Source organism: Lampetra planeri, chromosome 10 (genome assembly GCF_965212315.1).
Source record: "Lampetra planeri chromosome 10, kcLamPlan1.2.h2, whole genome shotgun sequence".
NCBI lineage: Eukaryota > Metazoa > Chordata > Hyperoartia > Petromyzontiformes > Petromyzontidae > Lampetra > Lampetra planeri.
In genome coordinates this window covers 252347-271319 of record NC_136116.1, presented here as the reverse complement: position 1 = coordinate 271319, position 18973 = coordinate 252347, and the positions used below count along the sequence as shown (strand labels likewise).

General features: G+C 51.2%; 1 protein-coding gene across 3 annotated transcripts in view; it reads right to left on the bottom strand.

The window, feature by feature from the left end:
* LOC144720782 (amine oxidase [flavin-containing] B-like) overlaps nucleotides 1–18973 on the bottom strand; it is a 77761-nt gene that overhangs the window by 35262 nt on the left and 23526 nt on the right. For all 3 annotated transcript variants that reach the window (XM_078597818.1, XM_078597819.1, XM_078597821.1), the window contains exons 3-6: nucleotides 18661–18755; nucleotides 9461–9598; nucleotides 8544–8740; nucleotides 6631–6772 (exon numbers count right to left, since the gene is read on the bottom strand). In XM_078597818.1, the coding sequence (XP_078453944.1) occupies nucleotides 6631–6772; nucleotides 8544–8740; nucleotides 9461–9598; nucleotides 18661–18755 (572 nt within the window). The remainder of the gene's footprint in view (nucleotides 1–6630; nucleotides 6773–8543; nucleotides 8741–9460; nucleotides 9599–18660; nucleotides 18756–18973) is intronic.

Sequence of the window (18973 nt, the reverse complement as noted above, 5' to 3'; positions counted from 1 at the left end):
ACTGCGGACTAGGAACCTCAATGAGCACAACCGGCCCCTGCCATGGTTTGTGCAACTTAGGGGAGGTCCCCACCCGCACCTGCGGGCAGTGCAGCCAGGCCATGCCCCCCCCTCGCCAGGGGGATTCCCCATCCGAGCGCCGAGTGTAACGTTCGTTCCCGGCCTGGGTCTTGGCCGTAGCCAGTCGGGCCCCCTCCCGTGCCTCTGCCACGCGACGAACAGCGTCCTGAATGTACTCCAGGAGAGGCTTAACAGGACCCCTCGCCCCCGTACCCAGCTGCACGTCCACCGGCGGCACATTCTCGCGGCCGTACATTACAAAAAATGGTGAGTATCCCGTCGACGCATGAGGCGTCATCCTGTATGCAGAGAGCACCCCAGGGATATGCAAATCCCAATCAGCCTGCTTTTCGCTAACCGTGTGACAGAGCATGGCCGACAGAGTCCGATTAAACCGTTCCACCATCCCATCCGTTTGCGGGTGGTAGGGAGACGTCCGAACCTTCTTGGTCCCCAGTGCAGTACACACCTCAGCCAATAATTTAGAAGAAAAATTTCGCCCTTGGTCTGTGGAGCAACCTTTCCGGCGCCCCTTTGTCCATTACGTATCCAAACAAGAACGCGTCCGTGATAGACGCCGCCGACTGGTCGGGTAAGGGCCAAGCCATCGCCCAGCGGGAAAGATATTCCACCCCGACCAGCAAAAATGTATTCCCCCGAGCGGACGGCGGGAAGGGCCACAAAATATCCAACGCCACCAACTCGTTAATCCGAGACACCTGTATGGACTGCACTGGCGGCACATATGGGTGTTTAGGCGGCTTCCGCCGGGCACAGTTCGGACACGCCCGAATGTGCCCGACGACATCAGTCGTCATGCCGTGCCAGAAGTAGTCCCCTACTGCAACGTCAACAAGGTTTTCTGCACCCCGAGATGCAACAACGTCTCGGAGTGCAGAGTCCGAACCAACTCGTACCGTAACGACGACGGCACCACCAGACGCCAGCGATCGTGCAACCCTTCCCTCCACATTAGCAACCCATCCCGGAGACCAGCTCCCGGTGTCCCACCGGACAGCAGTCCCCCCGTCCCCTTCGTAGCCCGACCCCGCAAGGCCCCCAGCGACTCATCGAGCAATTGCTTGCGAATCCATACTGAACGCAGCAGGTTCAAAACCCCATCAGCCGGTCCTGGGCATACGGGAGCCTCGGGCACTTCGACAGCGGACACAACAGGCCGAGGGGGTTGCGGAATCTGCGTACACCTATTCGTGCCCGAAGCGCAAGCGCAAGGGGACCCCTGCGGCAATCTGGAGAGTGCGTCCGCGTTCGCGTGACGCGACCCCTTCCAATACTGAATTTCTAACGAAAATTCCTGCAGGGTTTCCAACCATCGAGCCAATTGGCCAGACGGTTGGTCAACTCTCAGGGCATGGTCCGTGCGCACAATAAACGTACGGCCGTACAAATACGGCCGATATTGGCGAAGAAAATGTACAATAGCCAAAAGTTTGCGGCGAGTAACGCAGTAACGTGTCTCCGCTGGAGACAACACGCGGCTACCGTAAGCTACCACCCGTTCGACGCTGTCCCTAGACTGGGACAGAACAGCCCCAATCCCGGTGTCACTAGCGTCAGTATCCAGAATAAAAGGTCGAGTGAAATCTGGATAGTCCAACGTCGGTGCCAACGCCAAACGATCGCGCAGGCCTTGAAACGCTGCCTCTTCCGTCGGTCCCCAGCTGAATCTGCGGCCTTTAGCCGTAAGGTGGTGCAACGGCCTAGCGATCGTGGCAAAGTTGGGAACGAACCTGCGGTAATATGAAGCGAACCCAACGAACCGACGCATGTGCCCCACTAAGGCTGGAGTCGGCCAGTTACGGATGCACGCCGTCTTCTCCGGGTCCGTGGCGACCCCTTCCGAACTGACAATGTGGCCCAAATAGGGCACGGATCGTTGCAACAGGTGACACTTTTTTGGCTTAAATTTCAAATTTGCGGAACGCATTCTGGCAAACACCGCGTCCAACCTCCGCAGATGTTCCTCAAACGTGCGGCTGAAGACGATAACATCGTCTAAGTATATCAAGCACGTCTCCCACTGCAGAAACGTTAATACGAGCTCCATCAACCGCTGGAATGTCGCGGGGGCGGCGTTCAAGCCCATGGGAAGACAATTAAACTAAAACAATCCCTGCGGTGTCCGGAAAGCCGTCTTTTCCCTCGAGGACTCGTCCAGGGGAAGTTGCCAGAATCCCGATGAGAGATCAAGAGTAGGAAAAAAATTCGCCCCAGACAAGGCATCGAGGGAATCATCCATACGCGGCAGGGGGTATGCGTCCTCAACCGACACCTTATTTAATTTGTGAAAATCAACACAAAACCACAACTTCCCATCCTTTTTTTTCACAAGGACCACCGGTGCGCCCCACGGACTGTTGGACGGGGAAATGATGTCAGCGGCCAGCATCTTTTCGACTGCGCCGCGAATGTGATCCCGCTCCGGCGGACTCAACCGATGCGGGTTCATCCGAATCGGAGCGGCATCACCCGTATCAATGTGGTGGGAAAGCAAGGAGGTGCGACCCAAATCGAAATCGTCCGCATTAAAGACGTCGGAATACCTCCCCAACAGCGCGCGAAGCGCGGACCGCTGGTCCCCAGTCAAAGACGCATTTTCCCGGCACAACTCGGCAATCCATCGATCGTCCTGTGACGTGGAGGACGATACCCCCCGTACAAGTCCCCGGCGGCCCTGATCGTCATGGCTCGTGAAAGCAGTCGTAGCGTGAGCCAAAACCGTTCCGGCTGGTACAACAACATTATCCGTGCTTCCATTCAACACTTGTAAAAACGGAGGTTGACCCGGTCGGACAATCGTCTGTGCCCCGACCAGCGTCAAGCCACCCGTTATAGCAGCGGATGGTGATAACAAAACACCCGCCGCACCCTCGATTCCAGGCACCGGTTTGCGATACCGCAGCGGAATAAGCATCTGCGAGCCAGGCGGAATATCCACCGATACCTCGGACAGCGCCTGCACCTGACGGTCAGGAGCTGACCGGCCCCAGGGTGACGGCAGGAATGAAATTTGCCGACCCCCCTGCAATTCGATACAATTGTGATCCACCCTTATTTGAATGGGCATCTTGGCCAAGAAATCGGTCCCCAACAAACAGGGCACCGCGAGGGACCTGGAAATCAACACGGTCCCTGAAGTCGAAACACCCCCAACCGATATACTGGCATCCACCTGACCCACAATGCCCATACTACCCCCGTTCGCCGCTATGCAAGAGTCGTAAACCGGCCGCACCCGCCCCAGCGGAATGGACAAGAGATGGACTATCACGTCGGAGATAATAGTCGCGGATGCACCTGAGTCCACAAAAATGCGTACGTCGAGCCCTTGGATCGAACCCGGCACGGTCGACGACCCAGTTGCGGCCGCAACCACCCGTCGCGCCAATTTCTGCCACTGCGTCAGAGAGCGACGCGGATCACTAAGCGCCCCCCCGTTAGTAATGGCACCCGGCCCGCATGGCGATGGTGATGTATGAGATGACAGGCCTTGCCGGGTGTCTGATGCGTACCGACTTGCCTGTCGTGGGTGGTCCTGCCGCGTCGCGTCCGTGACCGAGGCCTCCTGCTGGGGCGGTGGCCGAATGCGAGCCCAACATTCTCTGGCGAAGTGGCCCTTACGGCCACAGCGGAAACACGCCAAGTCGGCTCGCCGTGCAGCACCCCCTCTGTCTTGGCGCTCCCGCGCCGGCGGCCCGGAGCGCAACCCCGCTCCCCCTCAAGCAGGCTACTGGGTCGATGCCGCCGTCAGCTCCTCAGGACCCTTCTCGTCACGAACGTAGATGGCCTTCTTCGGGTCCCACCCTGTTGCACCGCCCTCGACGGTGGGGCTCCCCATCCAAGCCGTCACCTGTTTCCAACGGCGAAGGTTGAATTGGGCATCCAGGCACTTAGCCGCCGTTCGGGACGTTAACTTATCGTGGCCGCACACCGGCATGGGGATGCCAAAATCCCTGGATAATTCCAACATTTTACCCAGTATCAGGGGTTCCAACAAGTCGGGCTCCGTCTCCGGATACGCGGCCATAGCTAGTTCCATCACAGTGCCCCGGAATGCCACCGGCGATTCTTCAGGTGCCCGTTGCCGCTGCACAAACCTGCGATGTGCATCGTCCGGGGGCTCATACGCCTCCGCCATTTCTTCAAACACCCCCTGTAGCGTCGTCTTCTTTGCGGCCTTGATGGAACGGAAAAACCTGACGGACTCATCATCAAGAAGCGTTGGCAAGACCTCCAGGGCTTCCGCATCCGTCCATTTTGCTGATTGTACCGCCGCTTAAATACGGCAGGCGAACGCGCTCTAATCTCCGCCAATGGAGAACTCTTTAACAGTCGTTAGACGATGGCTGCGGGTCCCCATGCCGCCGTCATCCGCCGATGGTGATACTTGCGACAGCGACAAGATGGCGTCACTCTGCAACGTGTTCAAAATGGCGGCTCCCCGTCGTTCGTCCCCGACCATGCCCAAGATGGCGGCTTCCCGCGGTGAAGGCAGCAAAATGGCGGCTTCCCGCCGTTCCTCCCCGACCACGCCCATGATGGCGGCTTCGTGCCGCGTGTTGGAGAGGGCTGGAAGCGTCGGCAAGGCCCCACTCGGATGCTCCCCGCTTGGCCTCCTCGGACTCGTCGTGGGCATCACCAGGGCACATAACTGCGTTAAAACAGCCTTCAGCGACTCAAGTTGGGCCGCCACGTGTCGCCATCCCTCCTCGGCGCCCACCAACGCAGACGGTCCTGCTGAGCCGGCAACATCTTGCACTCCCAATGCGTCGCCCCCGCCTTCCATCGTTGGTAGCGCAACCGCCGGAGAAAGATCGTCGTCGTCTTCAGAAGATGGTGCAGAAGATGGTGCAGGTATATTCTTTCTTCTGAGCTGTTTTGACATGCCGTCTCACTTCTGACTCCAATGTAATAAAGGACTCTTAGGCGATGTTGGTCTCCGTCTGTCCTTTATTGGGTTCTTGTCTCGCACCCGCGATGTCCCCGGTCGGACCCGCACCTCTTCCGTCGCGTGCCCTCCACACGCCGTTCGAGTCCTCCTACTCTCTCTCTCTGCAGCCACATTGCTGCCCGTGTGCCCCGCACACTCTGCAGCCACCCCGCTGCTCCGTGTAACTCCGCACACTCTGCAGCCACTCCGCTGCTCCGTGTGCCCCGCACACTCTGCAGCCACACTGCTGCTCCGTGTGCTCCTGCACACTCTGCAGCCACTCTGCTGCTCCGTGTGCTCCCGCACACTCTGCAGCCACTCCGCTGCTCCACGTACACCGCTGGCCGACGGTGCCGTGACTCCGACCACGTGGCAATTCGTGCCACCCCTCGCCAGCACCCCGCGTGGCTTCTTCTATCTTTACTCTCTCTCGACTCCCGATCCCCTTCCGGTTCTCACCGTATATCCTCCTCCTCACGTGACCCTGACTCCGCCCCCACTCACCCCGACGACCAGGCTCCACCTCCCCTAATACTCCGGCCCGCGTGAGTGGTGCGGAGGCCTTGCTCGCATTAAACCTCTACAAATGTATTCCTAAATGTTGTATGTGTAGCCAGTCCAACTGAGTAGCAGACGTTATTCTTTAGAGGCAACATATTTATGATATCAACACATAATACACAAAGGGGTAACTGCCCCTTTACCAGATACAGCCTAGGGTGGTGACCACCCAGCTAGCTACACTATATGGAGGAGTTACAGCTACGAAGGGTCAGACCCTCACTCGGGTCTCGGCCACGTGTTGATACCTTGTAGGACGTAGAGCTTCCAGCTTGTAAGACATGGAGCTTCCAGCTTGTAGAACGAAGCGACCCCGGTCCCTCTCAGGGACCCACCTTATATCCTCCCGAGTCAGGGCTGGCTCCGCCCAGGCCCCGCCCGCCTTCTCGAGCGTTCTAGCTCCCTCTCGATTCCTCTTGAGAGCTCTCCCCGGACACATGATAACCCCCTAGCCCCCCCCCACCTGGGGCCCTCTCTGTGCACACTCCGGATCACGTGTCTACGGGGCAACTCGAGTGCCATGGCCCAGGGCAACCCTGTCCCTGGGCTGACACTCTCCCACTCCCCCTTGTGGGAGCCCGCACTACACGCTATGCACAATGCCCTTCACTATCCCAGCGCTCACCAAGCCCCGCTAGGGCTGGTACTACACCCATCTACGGGGTGTACGCGATGACGGTGCATCGCATGCCGTGCTATAGTAAAGCCGGCATCACACAGCAACCCACCCAGTGCTGTCCGCAACGTAGGAACATCGCACGCCACAACCCTCCCAGGCCGGCACCATACAGTGACATCCCTGATGTCACTACATATGTAATGGGTGCATGTGAGCCCTGCAGCCAAACGTTATTAGATTCACCATAAAGTTAATTAATCGACTCTTGAATTTAATCTCCATCGTAACAATTCATGCTGGACAGCTGTGAAAAAGACCTTCGAAACTCATGGAATTCCTCCAGTCTAAATAAATATTCTGATTCTGAAATAATTTAAAGGCCTTGGAGTTAAACACTTTTCATCTCTAAATGTGGGAGGAGGGCGGTGGCTAGGAGGACCTGGGCTCCATTTGAGACGTTGGCGACTCGCTCCACGCCACCGCCGGAGTGGATGTACCACATCACACCAAGCGCTGACAGCTCGTGTGGTTCCGCAGCAAACACGTTCCGCACCAAAATCTCCATCAAGCTCACCGTAGTGCTGGGGAGCATGACAAGCATTGAGAAAACACCACAAAGTCAGTGATTTCCTACTCAAATGAGTACGAGGTGGTCCTCATCCCCTGATTGTAGCCCTGAGCCAGAGGTGGAAATTCACATCACTATGGTGGGGCTGAGTCTCTCCATAGGACAACCACTGTTAACTTGCCCAGTTAACAAAGCTAAGAGGTTTTTAACTCGCAACCTTCTGAATCATATCTTTATTTAGACTGTAGAAATCCGATGAGCTATGAAGCTCTTTTTAACAGATGTCCACGAGGGGCAAGTCAGCAAGTTACAACAAGAAACAATCAAAACGATAGGAGTGCAAAGAAGAGAAAAGGTAAGTAAGTCACAAAAAAGGTATACAAGCACAAATTGCAATTCGCTTGTTCTAGCACTGAGGAACTACCTGGCCAATTATAATTGATAATGAAGTAACTTACTCTTTGGTTCTTTCGGTAAAGTCACGTAGGTAGAAAAATAATAGATCACGACGTTTCGATCGCAACACAAGCAATCGTCATCAGGTGGGACAACCACAGCAAGAAAAAAACTGTTTCAAATCAAGAATGAAGTAACAGTTTTACAAACTACCAAAGTGGGGTCACGAAGTGACCCCACTTTGGTAGTGGCTTAGGGGGCCACGGAGCACTGAGATGGCAACGCCAAGAATCTGGGTTTTAATCCGGGCAACTACCAATGGTTAGATTCTGGTCAAGCCAAGCAAGAAATCCTCTGATAGTGCAGTCCCATTGCCAATGACTGCACAACAAAACCACGTTAAATTCATGTTTCCACTTAATGTTGGTAAACTCCAGCTCTGAATATAAAAAATATCGGTTGCACAGTCATGTATTGAAAATGCAATGTATCCAGATGCCATGTCGAAGCAACTTTTGATATCTTTAATTTTAATACAATGACTTTATGCATAATACATTATATATAAATTTTAAGGGTCATATGCCAATTTAAGACTAATCATCTGAAAACATTGGGCCTTAAGGTGTACGATGGTGTATCCAACTTAACACGTACGCTTTCGCGACCAATATCATCCATAAGAGGTTTTTTGGTTATATCTAACCCAAAAAACCTCGATTATGGGTGTATCCAACTCTTATCCAGTCCGTCTCTCTGGCCTGTTCTTTATACTATCAGGAAGGACCATTGCCAAACACGTTGCCTGTTATATATTATTTTCCTTTTCAAAGTATTTCCTCTGGGTTCTCCTGAGAGGGACCGGGGTCGCTTTGTTCTACAAGCTGGAAGCTCCACGTCCTACAAGGCATCAACACGTGGCCGGGATCCGAGTGGGGTCCGACCCTTCGTAGCTGTAAGGGTGACACAGTGCTAAAACTTGTGGCTCACAGCAAGAAGGCCCTGGGTTCCATTCCTGATTCGTGCGCCTTTCTGTGTGGAGATTGTATGTTCTCGACCTGTTCTGCAAAGGATTTCCTCTGGGTACTCCAGTTTCTTCCCATTGCTAAAATGCCATACAATGTAAGGAATTTGCCAAATAATCCAATGATGAAAAACTACCTGCAAATAATTTGGGAAGAGACATAACACATCGCCCTGATTGCGAACATCTGGTAGAACCCTTATGAAGAAGAGTCTTGAGACTCAGTGAGGCTTTCATGGGTAATCAAGCATTGGGATATGAAAGCAGACAATTGGGTGTAGTGCCACAGTGCGAGGTGGGGATTGTGTATGTTGTATGGCCATGCCGTGTGTGGTTATGGTGCGCGTGCTGTGGGCACGTGTACCGGGTCCAGGCGAGGCTGCGCAAAAACTCTCGTGCCGTCATCCTGTCGAGGGCGTGGGCACGCGGGTGGGTCCATGGTGCCCTGAGTGGAACCTCGCGAGCCAAGCGGTCGACGGCGCGCATCACGCGGTGCAGGTCCAACAGCACCACAGGATTGTATGTCGGGGGGATGGTGCCCGTGAACCTTCGGATTTTACCCTAGTGACAAACAAGACATGGCCGCACCAATAGCACTCTGAAGAAAGCCTCACCGAGTCTCAAGACTTTTTTAGGGGGTCCTGCTCAGCATTTGCAGTCAGAGGTGATGACCGCTATGTGTTTTCCAATTAAGTAATTTATGGTGCAATTTTACAAGGTTGGAAAATATGGACCATGATGTTGGCACAGAATATCCTACTGTTCCTCGAATTATGCCACAGGATCTATAATGTCCAATGTTACACTAAGTTTATGTGTATGTTCAACTTATTTTGCACTAACTAGCTGGCAGTTTTAAATGCTGTTTCCACAAGTTACAAATTTATTTATTATTTTCCTTTTCAAAAAGGTGGGAACTCAAAGAGACCAGGATACTCTCATATTTAAAAATGACCTGCATCACTAAAATGACAACAGCAATAACATCAAATAAGGTAAATATAAATTCTAGGTAAAAACAACCATATAATAGAAGAAATCTAAAATATTGCATAAATAAAATCAATATTAAATAAAATAAGATGCATTTCCTTTCATGAAAGTTGGCTCGAGAAAAAATATTTTCAAAACTGTTCATTGGAAAAAGTAAAAATATATAGCAAAAACATTAAAATGGATTTAGGATGATTATTGCACGAATATTTAAACAGACATGGACATTTGTCAAATACTAAGTCAATGCAGAATCTGAAAACATCAGGCCAGAGATCAGATACCCACATGCAGATGTGCCAGGCTGTTGTTGGAGTCATCAACATGGTAGGTAGCAACACCAAGTTCTTCGGCCAGGCCCAGTATGCGGTCTTGGGTAGGTCCCACATAGGCGCCCCCCAGGTCTGTCACGCCAAGATTCTCATCCTGAATTGTCCAGAACAGTTAGGCAGGGAGGTCGCCATCACGCAATATACACACAATACCAGACACCATGTTCAGCATTACAGACTGGAGTGTAATGTGCTATTAGCAAGCACCAACGAAGGCCAACAGTGCACGAGGGGTTGTGGAGTCAGCGCACAGTCCATTATCCTTCCAGGGTCCACATAGCAAGTGCAACCTTGTGGAACATACATTTTGGTTTTCCAATCACTAAACTGGTCCCTGCCATGGCAATGTTGAATTTACACGGTGCTCAGCTGCCAACAAATTTTCACCACACCATAGTTATCTTAGAAGAGGGAAAATATATATATATTGTTATTCACATTTAGGCTTTTGGCTTTGACATTAGCATTCAAGGCAGATCTGAATTGTAAAATTGTTAGAAAGTGGGAGATAATGTGCTTTAGCATTGCCATATTTACAATGTAAAAGCCATGGCAAGTTTGCTTTGCTAATTGCACACACTTCATTATGGCTTCTGTGTTGAGCTTTTGGAATATCAGAACACCAGGACACAAGGTGTCTGTGTTTGTGGCCAAAAGTGTGCTTTCCTGCAACATCGTAGGTTACAGCCACTGCCTCGTCTGAGTCCTCCATCCTCATTACCTGTGTAGTGACAGAGAAAGGTCACTACTGTGTCGGCCCGTACGAAGGCTGGGGGCCCCAATGGGGTGCCTGGGGGGTCACGTGGTGGAGGGATCCGGACCCTCCCAGAGGTGGGGGAAGTGAGGCGTGTCCTGGGAAGGGAGGCATGGCCTGAAGAGAGCCAGCCACGCCGGGGCGGAGCCAGCCACGCCAAACCAGATATAAGCGTGGTGTGAACGCTGAGCGAGGCTGGTTGTACTGTACTCCAAAGTGAAGACATCATTGGTCGTCAAGTCCCGAGTCGTCGTCCTGGGCCAGGCAGGCCGTTGCCTGCCTGGTCCAGTCTGTGTCGTGTTCCAGAGTGTTAGTGAGTTGAGGAAGGTGGTCACCACCTTATGTACAGTGTTATATTACTTACCGTTTAATAAATAGTGTTGCCTCCAAGCTGCGTGTGTGTGCACCTAATTTGAACCTACTACATTTGGCGTCAGAAGTTGGAAAAATAAATATTGCTAGGTGTTATCCTAGGGAAGTAAAATGGGCACACGAAAAACAAATATACAACTCACCTGGACGCCTTCGTACAACGGGGACGGTGTGACGACCATCCTTCGGACAGCCCCGGGGATGGCAGCCCCGGTGACAGAGAGAGATGGCGCTGCACGCGGAGCGGCGGGACTGGCACCACACTGCTGCTTCGCCGCCATCGGGAATGGAGCGACGGAGCCGCGGGGAGAGGACACCATCGTCGCTGCGGGGGCTGGCAGGGGAGGCCCGGCCATGCGGGCCACGCGGTTCCCGCCATTTCGGCGGCTGGTCGGGGCGCGGTTCCCGCCAAAGCGCCGCTCCCGCCATTTCGGCGGCGGGAACGCTGCTCCTGCTGCTGAAATGCCGCTCCCGCCGACATCAACGCCTGCAGAGGGGGAGTTCCAGTCTTCAGCTCGAGCGCGAGAGGTGGATGGGTTCGCAAGAGCAGGCCGTGTTCACCATGAAAGATTCTTCGGGCCGTCCCAGTGCTCCACCTTGCCGCCCTCCACTATTCACAGTTTGCCAGGCGAGTCGTGACATGACAAGCACCCGGCCCCAAGAAAAAAAAAATAATCTTCACCCATCTTACGTGCGCCGGGTTGCGATCGCGTGTGTTTTTTTTTTTAACTCGCTGGGTTGCGGAGCGTGTTCGTCCGGTTGTGTGCGTGATAAATTGACGCGGCGACCATGGGGGTTTCTGCTTGTAACAAGTGTTGCTGTTAATTACGGCGTCGAGATCGGTATCTTCTGGGTGTAGTTAATGATTAATTCGTGTTGGTGTCCCGAGCTCCGTTGATATCCTGTAGGTTGCCGTGTTAATGACTCGTGTTACATCGTTTTGTTGCGAAATCGCCATTGTTATTGTGTATACTGTATGGAGGTTCGCTCGTGATTGTCACGTGTAACTGTAAGAAACTTTGATCGTCATTGTTGCCAAGGTACAGACCGTATGGAGCTTTGCTTGGAATTGTTAACAGTGTATGGAATGTTGGGTACTTGCTTGTGATTGTTTACTATGTACGGATTGTCTGGAGTATTGCTTGTGTGTGTTGCCATGTGGGGACTGGATGGAGCATTGCGCCAAACGATTTACTGTACGAACTTCGTATACTGCATATACTGTATTAATCAATTCGGCGATTCTTGGGGTTTGTGTATAGTTTTTTTGCTCTCAAAATTCGAATGCCCTGAGTCCCATGGTTAATGTTGAAGGGGATTTAGAAATGACAGGTTCGGTTTGTTTCAAACTCGCTGGTTGGTTCCTGTCCGTTGTTGCACAGATGATGTCTTTTGTGCGGGAATGCTCCTTGTGTTCTATATGGATCGGGGGTGCGTTTCCGTTAATTGCCGTCAAATTGCGTTGCTCTCTCCACTCGGTTGGTACAGCTGCATGCTGCAATGCGAGTCTCAGAGATGATGTGTACGGATACGGGATGTGAGGTGTATTGTTGTGACCATTAAATATTCGGGATCGTCACAAATTGTGCGTACCTGTTCGGCATTGGATCAGTTCTGTGGGGGATCATAATTCAAATTGTATGTGTTGTGATGGTGTTAAATTGCGATGGTGACATGCTGCCAGGGATTTGTAATTGTGCTGCTGGCTGTCACCTATCTTGGGGCGCAGGTCCTGACCAGAATGGCCCAGTGAGTGTTGCGTGTCTAACATGAACGTTGTGGTCCCGTCATGCAATGGCTGACGGCTTGACCTGACAGCCCGGAGATTGAAACACTCCGTGGCATGTCTAGCCTAGTGGGCTGTGCGCTCACATGGCTCGGAGAGTGTGGTCCCGTCATGCAATGGCTGACGGCTTGACCTGACAGCCCCGAGATTGAAACACTCCGTGGTATGTCTAGCCTAGTGGGCTGTGCGCTCACAGGGCTCAGAGTGTGGTCCCGTCATGCAATGGTTGATGGCTTGACCTGACAGCCCGGAGATCGAGACACTCCGTGGCTTGTCTAGCCTAGTGGGCTGTGCGCTCACAGGGCTCAGAGTGTGGTCCCGTCATGCAATGGTTGATGGCTTGACCTGACAGCCCGGAGATCGAGACACTCCGTGGCTTGTCTAGCCTAGTGGGCTGTGCGCTCACATGGCTCGGGGAGTGTGGTCCCGTCATGCTGTGTCTGACGGCTTGACCTGACAGCCCGGAGATCGAGACACTCCGTGGCTTGTCTAGCCTAGTGGGCTGTGCGCTCACATGGCTCAGAGAGTGTGGTCCCGTTATGCTGTCTGACAGCTTGACCTGACAGCCCGGAGATCGAGACACTCCGTGGCTTGTCTAGCCAAGTGGGCTGTGCGCTCACATGGCTCAGAGAGTGTGGTCCCATCATGCTGTGTCTGATGGCTTGACCTGACGGCCCGGAGAGTGAGACACTCGGAGGTGCGTTGAAACAGTGGGCTGGAGATTCGTAAGGTTCAGGTGGAGTTGTCCTGTTACGTTGGGACTGTATCCCTCAGTTGTTAGGGTGCATGTTGTGCAATGAGTGAACGATGGGTCGTCTCAGCTCGGTCGGTACAGCTATATGCTGCGATGCGAGTCTTGGGAGAGAGACTGGGTCATCTCAGCTCGGTCGGTACAGCTATATGCTGCGATGCGAGTCTTGGAGAGAGACTGGGTCGTCTCAGCTCGGTCGGTACAGCTATATGCTGCGATGCGAGTCTTGGAGAGAGACTGGGTCGTCTCAGCTCGGTCGGTACAGCTATATGCTGCGATGCGAGTCTTGGAGAGAGACTGGGTCGTCTCAGCTCGGTCGGTACAGCTATATGCTGCGATGCGAGTCTTGGAGAGAGACTGGGTCTCAGCTCGGTCGGTACAGCTATATGCTGCGATGCGAGTCTTGGAGAGAGACTGGGTTAAAATCCCACCGATATGGCCGACGTGTGCTACTGGTTGTGACGCCGCGTCGGAAAGGCGGTGGGGTGGTAACATGGAAATTCCCCCCCCCGATATGGCCGACGCGTGCTACTGGTTGTGACGCCGCGTCGGAAAGGCGGTGGGGTGGTAACATGGAAATTCCCCCCCCGATATGGCCGACGCGTGCTACTAGTTGTGACGCCACGTCGGAAAGGCGGGGGGGTGCTAATGGGTGACTGTCATTGCATGCGTGATTCTAACGGGGGGGGGGGGGGGAGGGGCTGTGCTGGAGCGTAAGTGGGTTAGCCAGTTTTCATGTATATTTGTTGTTAATTCCCCGTTTTCTATGCGGTTCCCTTTTACCCTCGTCGATTCTGTATATATTACGTGATTGTATTTCTTATCGGTCGCCGGTCATTTATTGATGTTGTTGGTTCGGAGGCACACCTTTTCGATGTTTCACAGTTGTGTTACAGCCGGGGACGGCTGTGTGTTTATACAGGGGGGGGTGATGTAGTGACAGAGAAAGGTCACTACTGTGTCGGCCCGTACGAAGGCTGGGGGCCCCAATGGGGTGCCTGGGGGGTCACGTGGTGGAGGGATCCGGACCCTCCCAGAGGTGGGGGAAGTGAGGCGTGTCCTGGGAAGGGAGGCATGGCCTGAAGAGAGCCAGCCACGCCGGGGCGGAGCCAGCCACGCCAAACCAGATATAAGCGTGGTGTGAACGCTGAGCGAGGCTGGTTGTACTGTACTCCAAAGTGAAGACATCATTGGTCGTCAAGTCCCGAGTCGTCGTCCTGGGCCAGGCAGGCCGTTGCCTGCCTGGTCCAGTCTGTGTCGTGTTCCAGAGTGTTAGTGAGTTGAGGAAGGTGGTCACCACCTTATGTACAGTGTTATATTACTTACCGTTTAATAAATAGTGTTGCCTCCAAGCTGCGTGTGTGTGCACCTAATTTGAACCTACTACACCTGCACAGGATTTAGCACAGAGATGTACGCCATGTTTTACTTCGCATAACTTTATTAGCACGTGAACAGTGCTATTTTTAAATAGTTATTTATTTTATTATCTTGGTAGCCTTTAAACCTCACCCTGAATTCTGTCTTAATCAAGTCCTGCTTTGTGAGGTTTACTGTAATATTAATCATCTTCTGGACAATGGAATTAATATCATATGCCATTATTCTAGATTTGAAGCTTTCGTGACTGCAAGGATTCATATTCTTAGGTTTTTCGGTAAAGTCACGTAGGTAAAAATTTAAAATTAATAAAAGTAAAATAAAATAAAAATCACGACGTTTCGGAGGCAACACAAGCTTCCGTCTTCAGGTGGAACCGTCACAGCCCGACAGCTGTAACAAGTAAATGAGAGATTACAGGAGATACCACTCCATATATATAATGGTTGAGGGGGGGGGGGCAGGAATGGCCCACTTTTATTATTATGGTAAGGTGCGGCTTGAGACTATGAATAGACTGCATAACAAAAGACTGAGCCTTTATTATGGAGAGGTTCGGTTTGTGACTACGCCTAGCCTACATAACAACAGTGTGAAAAAAGAAAGCTAAACCTGGTAGAAAGCTAAACCTGGTAAAACAAAACTGGCTGTCCATCAGTAACCTGCAATAGTTTTCTGTCAAATAAGATGGTCCAAATAAGTGTAGTTAAATCTTTTTTGCATGGTTAATCACATCTTTCCAATTATTAAAGGTGCGGCTTGAGACTATGAATAGACTGCATAACAAAAGACTGAGCCTTTATTATGGAGAGGTTCGGTTTGTGACTACGCCTAGCCTACATAACAAAAGTGTGAAAAAGAAAGCTAAACCTGGTAGAAAGCTAAACATGGTAAAACAAAACTGGCTGTCTATCAGTAACCTGTAATAGATTTCTGTCAAATAAGATGGTCCAAATAAGTGTAGTTAAATCTTTTTTGCATGGTTAATCACATCTTTCCAATGATTACTCAGTTTGTAACCATCATCACGGTTGAAATTATGTCTGTGTTTGTATATTTGTATGGCTTCGTGTACAAACCTTTGATGGTAGCCAGGAGGTTTGCAGAGCACCTTGGTCTCGGAAAAGACAATTTCATGAGAGCCCACAGAGTTGTAGCAATGATCAGCAACGGCCGAAGAATCAGTTCTGCCGTGTTTCAGATCTGACTTGTGCTCGCGGACACGATCAGAAACATGACGTTTCGTTTCTCCAATGTAGCAATCACCACAACTGCAACTCAATTGTAGACTCCAGGATACTGTAAGTCAGGAACGACATCCTTCGCAGATGGAATCAGTAATCATTGGAAAGATGTGATTAACCATGCAAAAAATATTTAACTACACTCATTTGGACCATCTTATTTGACAGAAAACTATTACAGGTTACTGATAGACAGCCAGTTTTGTTTTACCATGTTAAGCTTTCTACCAGGTTTAGCTTTCTTTTTTCACACTTTTGTTATGTAGGCTAGGCGTAGTCACAAACCGAACCTCTCCATAATAAAGGCTCAGTCTTTTGTTATGCAGTCTATTCATAGTCTCAAGCCGCACCTTTAATCATTGGAAAGATGTGATTAACCATGCAAAAAAAGATTTAACTACACTTATTTGGACCATCTTATTTGACAGAAAACTATTACAGGTTACTGATAGACAGCCAGTTTTGTTTAACCATGTTTAGCTTTCTACCAGGTTTAGCTTTCTTTTTTCACACTTTTGTTATGTAGGCTAGGCGTAGTCACAAACCGAACCTCTCCATAATAAAGGCTCAGTCTTTTGTTATGCAGTCTATTCATAGTCTCAAGCCGCACCTTACCATAATAATAAAAAGTGGGCCATTCCTGCCCCCCCCCCTCAACCATTATATATACGGAGTGGTATCTCCTGTAATCTCTCATTTACTTGATACAGCTGTCGGGCTGTGACGGTTCCACCTGAAGACGGAAGCTTGTGTTGCCTCCGAAACGTCGTGATTTTTATTTTATTTTACTTTTATTAATTTTAATTTTTTACCTACGTGACTTTACCGAAAAAACCTAAGAATATACGCCATTATCCCTAGCTGTAGTGAACTATAACAAACCTAGACCTAAAAAAACACTAAGAAATAAAAACATTTTCTAAAATGGAACAGCTACTATGAGATTACATGTGTAGAGGAGTACTGCGGGGACCCAACGAGGGGCAACCGTGGGAAGGGGTCCCAAGCAAAAAGGGGAGTGCTAGAAGGGCGAGAGAGGAGGGTAAGTATACAGTGTAAGACGTCTGCTAGTGGGGGAGCCAGGTAGGAGGAGAAGAGCCAGGTAAAAGGGAGGAGCCCGGGCTAAGCGGATAAAAGGGGAACCTGGACGGAAGGGGAGGGGTCAGAGACAAAGGAGAGTCAGAGAGAGAGAGAGAGAGGAGCCAAGTAGCAGATAGAAAGGCTCCTGGGCCGGAGAGACAAAGGAGGCTACGGGTGGAAGTGTACGGGGTAGCCTGGACGAAGGTCGAGGGAGTCGGGAGAAAGGGCTAAGAAACAGGAAGTAGTGAGTACCCGCGACGGAACGAAGAGTGCGGATGTTGGCGTGAATAAACGGCAAGCACCCTGAATATTAAACCCTGGTCTCCGTCTGAGTCTACAATCCCACAGGGCATCACGAAGCACGACTCTACACATGCAGAAGGTAACAAAATACAAAAGGAGGGAAGCCTGGTGGTCAACACTCCCAGCACTAAACAGGCTGAGTGCTGCTTTGCTTCTGAGATTTCAGAATCTTAATCATTATTTAGAGTGGAGGAATGAAGCTCTCTTTCACAGATGTCCAGAAGAGGGGGTCAGAAAGTTACAACAAACAATATAAAACAATAAGAGTGGAGTGTGTTATACACTGGAGGCAATACTTTTTAGAAACAGAACCCTAACAACTCACGTTCTATAGCTAGGTGTCTTTCTGTTTGCTATGTACGTGCGCGTTAGTGTAGCGAATGGGCCAGTCAGCACACACACTGTCTGACCCACGATATCAGGCTACATTCAACCGACGAACGAGGAATGACGAGCGAAGACGAAAAGACGCAGAACTCCAGGCTGATCCCCATGTAATGTGAGGATATATCTGGCTCAATGACGTATCACAACTCGTCATGATGATTGGCTCTGCCGGTCCTGGTCTATAGCCAATGGGGGGAAGCCTAGGGGCGTGGCCCTGACGTAATGGAAAGGTGACAGCTGTAAGTAGAGGATTGGTTCTGCTGGATTTGGCCACAGCCAATGGGGAGATGAGTCAGGGGCGTGGTCCCGGGAGCTTACGAGGGAGCCTGGAATATTCCATGGAGGCTAATCAGGATTGGGGGAAACGTACCACGTGACCCGGTTATTGAATAGGGGTGGAGACGAACGACACATGGTCAGAACGGGAACGAATAGAGGAAGGGGGCCACGCGGGAGCGGGGCTCCGGGTTGCCACGTGGCGGTGCGTCTTTCTCTATCTATCCCTCTCACGCTGCCTGCCAGCAGTGTGAAGGAAAGCTGTAATACAAGTTGAATAAAAGACGGATTCCAGAAGTCGCCTCAACGACCTTTATTACACCCACAACGGTCCCCGATCCCTGTCGGGGCTCCCCCTTTATTTCTCTGGGCGTGGGCTTGCCCTGCCCTCTGCCACGGTCCCTGCTATATCAAGTAAAGAGCCCCCTGCTCCCAGTCACGTGTCCCTCCATTACCCGGTGCTCAGCAGCACATGTGAAATAGTGGCTGGCGCTAACCATAGAGTGACAACATTTCCTATCACTACAAGAGTACAAAAAAGATAAGCAAGTCACAATAAAAAAGTAAAGTATGTAAGTGCAAATTGCATAAGTACATAAATTCCTGCCAATTTGTCAACACCAAATTCAAGCTTGACAAGGCAGCAAAACATGAACAAAAACAGGCCCAGATCACACCAAGACAATGTACAGTCCCTTAATAAAATTGTACATTATAATTTAACTATTGATACTATATAGGTAAGGATCAAAGTTACAAATCGAGATTGAGCACAATCTGGGTGATTTGTTCATTGGTAAAAGTTTGTGAGGAGCGCCAATACCTCGACGGTGTAAGTGCGTCCTCCAACACGATCCCTTGCTTCCAGGAGAAGTACCGATAAGCCATGCGCCACGAGAAGCCGAGCTGCACTCAAGCCTGGTGCAGACACGCACAACAACTTCCATTCGCCACTAAGTTGAGGTAATGTCACCAGGGTGCTTGTGTCATACTAGGTGCACTTTGAGGTGCACCTAGTATGGCGGTACGGGAGGATGTGGACCTGAGTGGACTTGCTGATGACTGGTACCAGCGGTGTCAAGATCGGCCGTTATTGAGGAGGCTCGTGAAGGACGCTACTGGGCAGTTGGAGGCAG